General features: G+C 33.3%; 2 protein-coding genes across 2 annotated transcripts; both read left to right on the forward strand.

The window, feature by feature from the left end:
- Nucleotides 1-877: 877 nt before the first annotated feature.
- Nucleotides 878-2087, forward strand: LOC132947659 (uncharacterized). Its single transcript, XM_061017931.1, has 2 exons — nt 878-2036; nt 2083-2087. The coding sequence occupies exons 1-2, from the start codon at nt 878-880 to the stop codon at nt 2085-2087; spliced, it is 1164 nt and encodes a 387-aa protein (XP_060873914.1).
- A 583-nt stretch (nt 2088-2670) lies between these two features.
- LOC132947660 (ATP-dependent DNA helicase pif1-like) lies at nt 2671-4038 on the forward strand. The gene has a single exon (XM_061017932.1). The coding sequence runs from the start codon at nt 2671-2673 to the stop codon at nt 4036-4038; it is 1368 nt and encodes a 455-aa protein (XP_060873915.1).
- Nucleotides 4039-7096: the final 3058 nt, after the last annotated feature.

The following is a 7096-nucleotide window of genomic DNA, read 5'->3' on the forward strand; positions in this document are numbered from 1 at the left end:
AATTTAAAGTTAATTATTCACTCCGACCGCCCAATACAGACAGCACACCCGGGCAGATATAATGCTCCGGCTGTAAACGAGGTAGCCGTTCTTTTGGTAGATGAAGAAAAAGTTCCCAGAGATATCGTGCTGCAGGGTAGAGACGGCCAACTTAAAAGGGTCTCTGAATAACACAGATCTTACGATCCTCTCCAATATCCATTGATGTTTGTAATGGGAGAAGACGGATATTATTTGACCATTCCTCAAGAAGGTACTGCCCGTAATAAAACTGTAACCTGTATGCAATTTTATGCATTTAGATTGATGGTTAGAGATGGTTTTAATCCGCTACATTACTACAGGACTTAATTAGCCAATATATTGTCGATATGATGGCAAAAATTATTTCGGAACGATTAAATAATTACATATGCCGTAATCAACAGAGACTGAGGGCTGAAGAATATATTCACCTCAGAGACACTTTAAACCAAGACGCAAATGTTGACCCATCAAACATCGGTCAGCGCGTAATCTTGCCGTCTTCATTCACAGGTTCTACGCGTTATCTCCACAAAAAACGCAAGATGCGATGACTTATGTCCGCAACTACGGGAGACCAGACTTATTTGTTACTTTTACGTGTAACCCCGAATGGCCTGAAATTAAAGCGGAACTATTAACTGGACAGCGGTCTTTCGATCTTCATGACATAATTTCAAGGGTATTTCATTTAAAGATGAACAAATTCATAAAATTATTCACAAAAGATGAAATATTCGGCAAAGTGAAATGTTACATGGCAAGTGTGGAGTGTCAGAAGCGGGGTTTACCTCACTATCATTTGCTGTTTTGACTAGAAAGAAAAATACAGCCAGACGAAATTGATAGTGTCATGGTTGCAGAACTGCCCAACAAACAAAACGACCCGATATTGTACGATACCGTGACTAAAAATATGGTGCACGGTCCATGCGGAGAGCATAACTTAACAGCACCATGTATGAAAAACGGTATCTGCACAAAAAAGTACCCTCGACGTTTCGTAAACGATACCCAAACCGGAGAGGACGGATATCCAGTTTATCGTCGTCGTTACGCCGAAAATGGAGGCCAGAGCAATACGTTAAATATCAGAGGAAATACTTTCAACATTGATAATAGGTGGATTGTCCCTTATTCTCCATTATTGTGTAGGACGTTAAATGCGCACATAAATGCCGAGTACTGCCACTCAGTTCAGGCCATCAAATACATTTGTAAATATATAAATAAAGGATCTGACCAAGCTACTTATAGCGTCAAAAACCCAAACGATGAGGCGGAAAACTATGTAAATGGCCGGTACATAAGTACATCCGAAGCTGTTTGGCGATTTTTAGAATTTTCCATTCACGAGCGACATCCTACAGTCTTGCAGTTAGCCGTCCACTTAGAAAACAGCCAAAGGGTGTATTTTACCACAGAAACGGCTGAACAAGTGGCCCGAAACCCACGTAAAACTACTTTGCTGGCTTTCTTTGAGCTAAGTAAAGAAGATGAATTCGCAAAGACACTTCTATACTACGAAGTCCCGCAATACTACACATGGGCCAACAATAAATTCTCAAGAAGGAAGCGTGGTGAGGACGTTGTTGGCCATCCAGGCATAAAAAAAGATGCCGCTTTAAGTAGAGTCTACGGTGTACATCCATCTCAGTCAGAGTGTTTTTATCTTAGGATGTTGCTACATCACGTACGCGGTCCAACCTCATTCGAGTACATAAAAACCGTTAACGGAGTTATCAAAGAGACCTATCAAGCAGCTTGCCATGCCAGAGGTTTGTTAGAAAACGATGACCATTGGGAAAATACTTTGAGAGAAGCATCGCTTTCGCAATGTCCAATTAAAATGAGAGAGCTGTTTGTTGTCATACTTTTATTTTGTCAGCCATCGGAACCATTAAAATTATGGGACAATTTCAAAGACGATCTTTGTGAAGATATCAGACACAGAATCAGACAACAAAATCAAGACTTGGCCTTACCATATAGTGAGGACATTTATAACGAAGGTTTGATACAAATCGAAAATAAACTATTGCAATTAAATGATAAAAGCCTAAGTCATTTTGGATTACCTTCCTCAGTTCGTACAGAAAACAATGCAACATATAATGTCACGTCCCAACCGACGTCGATATATACATCAACGCAGAAATAAAATACGTGATGTACTAGGTATGATGAATGTTTATTAACGTAGTACAAAATTACAATGTTATAATATATGGTGTAAAAGAGTGGTGTTACGACTCTTTAAGATAGAATTTAAACTGTGAGTGGTGTAACGACCTGACTCTGAATGTCCCTAACCGTCTGAAGAGCTCTTGTCCTGGGCTTCTATATATATGATTGTGTCCTTTGGAGTGGGTGGTTGTAGTAGTGTCTAAGCTCGGTCATGAGACAGAGTTCGGGTCTCGCATTTTGTATGCTGGTCGACTCGTATCCTGCGTATGGGCGTTGGCTTTCCAGGAAAGATACGTGTGACGACACCTTCTATAGTTTAATTGTTTTCTCTACAACAACCTCCGCATGTTATACTATACTAATTGCCTTATTAGTTATATTAGTTATAGTGTCAAGCGTGCGGCGCGCTGTACATAGTTGATATATGACTACTTAATACGAGGGTACGTAACATATACAATGGCAAATCACTATAATACAAATGATTTGACCTCTTTTGTCAATGAAAACCTGACAAAATTAGTCCCAGATCAAAAACATGCTTTTGAGACTATAGTCGATAGCGTGAATAATAACAAAGGAAAAATTTTCTTTTTGGATGCCCCAGGTGGCACTGGAAAGACGTTCCTTGCAAATTTGATAATTGCGAAGATAAGACAATCAGGGAAGATAGCAATAGCAGTTGCTTCGTCAGGAATTGCTGCAACACTCCTAAATGATGGAAAAACTGCTCATTCTACTTTTAAACTTCTGTTATCAGTAAATCTTGAACAACAATCTACCTGTTCTATCCGCAAAAATGGACCTCTTGGTAAATTACTACAAGACGCCTCATTGATTATGTGGGATGAATACACCATGAGCCATAGAGCACATATAGAGGCCGTGGACAGAACCTTAAAAGATCTTAGAAACTCCTGTGCTCTCATGGGCGGGATTACTTTTGTATTTGCTGGAGATTTCCGAAAGACACTTCCCGTCATTAACAGAAGTACGCGAGCAGATATCATCAAGGCATGCTTGAAATCGTCCCCTTTATGGACGACTTCGATTGAAAATTTAAAATTACGAACAAATATGAGAGCACATCTTCATGGAATCACAGATAGTGATTTTCCACAACAATTGCTAAAAATTGGGGAAGGAATTTTTCCCACACCAAATTTAAGAGAAAATTATGATGACTTCTGGCTTACTGGCCAGATAGTCCATAATTTAGATAATTTAATAGATGCAGGTTACCCTGACATGAAGAATTTGCACGAAAAGGACTATCATTGGTTGTGTTCGAGGGCAATAGTGTCACCTAGGAATGATACTGTCAACGATATAAACAATATGATTTTACAAAAAGTTTCTAGCCAAATAAAAATCTACAGATCGATCGACACCGTCACGAACATCGAAAACGCAGTGCATTATCCACAGGAATTTTTTAATTCACTGAATCCTTCTGGACTGCCACCACACGAATTGACGTTAAAAATCGGAATTCCAATCATTCTTTTGAGAAATTTAAGCCCTCCGAGTATGTGTAATGGAATAAGACTGCTTACTAAGGAATTAAAGGACAATTTAATTGTAGCGACCATTATTACCGGCCCGGCAGCTGGTCAGCTAGCTCATATTCCGAGGATACCGATGATCCCAACTGATCTGTCAATCCCGTTTAAACGGGTTCAATTTCCGGTGAAAATATCTTTCGCGTTGACTATTAACAAGTCCCAAGGTCAAACCTTCGAATTAGTAGGGATCGATCGACCTACGAAAGGAATGTTTTACTCATGGCCAACTGTATGTGGGCCTATCACGAGTTGGATCTGCTGATAATCAATTTATTTTGCTGCCACAAAATAAAACAACATCAAATATCGTTTACAGAGAAGCTCTAACCCAATAAATTTAATTGATATATGATTGAATATAATTTTATTGTATTTTATTTTCAATATATGATTAATAAAATTTTTTCTATAGTATAATTTATTTTCATTCGATACATGTTATTATGTTTTACAACAATAATAAAAATGTAAATTGTATTTGACTTGCAATTCTTCATACGCATATATATATGGCATTAAAAGTTACGTTTTACGACAAATGTATTATTTAATGTATCATCTCACAATGTTCTGTTATGTTACATGTTACATCCAAAAAGATTTAAACAATCACAAATTTTTAAGGGCAACGAAGTGCACTGGATCAGCTAGTAATTAATAAAATACGTAAAAACAATTAAAAGATAAATGCAATATCGTTTTGGCTCTATAATATTATGACGTTATATTAAAGTAATAATACATAATCGGCAATGATATAATAATATTATTATATTGTGAATAATTTGATTAGATTAGACAGCTATTTCAGCTGCTGCAGCGTAATTATTAAGTTGAAGTTATAGGTAATGAGAGCGTTTTTAAGTCTATGATAATATTGAGGAGTACACATTATAAAAATACAATGAACACAGTTGCGTTTTGCACACATGATACGTAATATGGATATAGTGGATTTGTATTTTAATAAATTAGCGGCAATTAGGGTGTAACATAAAATAATAATATTAATACATAACGTACACAGATATTAGCGTCTATACAATACTAATAATACAATAAATAATTTTAGCTCACTCAAAGGAGAAATTAAAAATACAATTCGCGCTGTTCAACTAATTTTAACACCAATACATAATATTATTATAAAAAAAATATAAACACAACATCATATTTTAAATAACAAAAAAAATTGCCGTAAAAAGTCAGATAATAATGTTTGTGTGTGAGGCCAGCCGGCGATAGTCTGTGATGTGTTTGACAGAGAAATTAAGACGTTAGGCACGAGAATATTAAATTAAATACAATAATATTATTTTACTCATTACGAATAATACGGGAACGATGTGCCCTGAACAATTTTCGTTCTCATCTAAAACCAAATCGCTGAAAACCTCTGGTCGCTGAATCATCCATCACTCTCACAAGTCACCCTCTAAGCCAGGGGTCGGCAATTAGTTTCTGGGGGGTCCGGAGGATTTGAAAAAAAAAAAACTTTGTAGGTCCAGAAAACCTTTTGTTTATCATGCTAATGGTCTAAATACAGAGAAAAATAATGAAAAATAAATCAGCATTTAAGTAAAATAATTTTGGCGTTCATTTATTTCTCTTCTGTGGTCCCCCGCCAGTTACCGACCCTAGCTCTAAGCGTAAGCTAATTTATCTAATAAGTGTAAATCTATACCTACTTATATATTAGTCTATGCTACTACAAAAAAATACTATACAAATATAATATTATATAATATATACATGTATTTACAAAATATAAAAATTGTCTTACTTACTTGGTTCATAGGTTCTGCTTACTATCACGTGGACACATTTACTTTTCCATATTGTTCAATAGCTATGAAACATCGAGGTACGTACAGTACTATTTCGGATGCGTGTTCTAATAAATAGTAGTTTTTGTTCATTTAAAATTGCATTCATTGTTGATGTGTGCACCTATATGTATCTAAAACGGTGTAATGGTTTAAATAGTGAAAATAAAAAAAACAATTGATTTTCGACAAACTTAAAGAAGGTAAATTAGTTAAAAAGAATTTTGGAAAACTTAAAAAAATTACAAATTAAAACAGCAATCGGAAAAATTTAATATTATTCGCAAACTGTGACGCATATAATTTAAATGTTTTTTTGAACGAAACTGAAATATAGACATTAATAAGAAATAAACAAATTTAATAGGTTGGTTTCGTGTATCGATTATAATAAAATAAATAACAGTCATATTATATGGCCAGCATAATAGTTTTTTTTATAATATAAAATATAAATAAATAATAATTGTTTATAAATAGGGCTCGGGACTTCTAGGAGTTTGCATGTTTTTAAATAATCATCAAAAACATAGCTAAATAATATAGAAATTTGTTTCATAGCAATACAAGTTTATATTTAAAATTTATAATTGCATATTTTGCATATTTATAAATTATAAACGTTTTATATTATTATGTTTGTAGCCAATTCACGATAATAACAATTAATACTAAGTACCTAGGTATAGTCTTACATTATACCCAGGGCTAGTGAGTAATGATGTAAATTTTCATGAAAATTTTATAATTTCTCATATTAATTTCTTATCAAATATATCCTTTGATATTATGTATATAGTTATTAGTTATAAATTATAGTATATTTAATCTTAATAGTTGTATTTATTAAACTGTATTACCATTTCCACATTTTAATATTATACCATTAAACATAATATAAGAAATTCAAAATACAAATAAATTTATATCGGCAATAAATCTGCATTTATATTATTATTAAAAAAAAATGTAGTTTTTTTTCATTCATAAATGTCAAGAGTAAAAACGTTCTCCTTTATTAATTGATTTTTCCATTTTTCATAATTTATTGTTCGAGTTATTTCCACAATAAATTGTACACTAACTAATTTTTATGGTTAGTTATTAGCTATTACTTATTACAAATTACAATACACCTAGTATTTAATTTAATTTATATTATAAGTACTTATATATATTTTAATTTTAGTTCATATTCACAGTCGTTTAATTCCTAATTAATAATAAACATTTAACTAACATAACAACCGGACAACCTCAAAAATTAATTCTGTTAAAAAAAATTCATTAAAAATCAAGTTTTAAAAAACTTTCAAGCTTAATTCTCTAGCTAAGGCCATCCTATTAGGACTGTCAATATAGTATCATGGTAAAGACAAACGTGATAAAAATTATGACCATGCATTTTTAATATTTTTCTACTTCTAATTTTCGATCCATTTTTAATCCAACGAATACAATTTTATTGACATTTATAGAAAAAAAAAATTAAAA

This window comes from Metopolophium dirhodum, chromosome 6 (genome assembly GCF_019925205.1).
Source record: "Metopolophium dirhodum isolate CAU chromosome 6, ASM1992520v1, whole genome shotgun sequence".
Classification (NCBI taxonomy): domain Eukaryota; kingdom Metazoa; phylum Arthropoda; class Insecta; order Hemiptera; family Aphididae; genus Metopolophium; species Metopolophium dirhodum.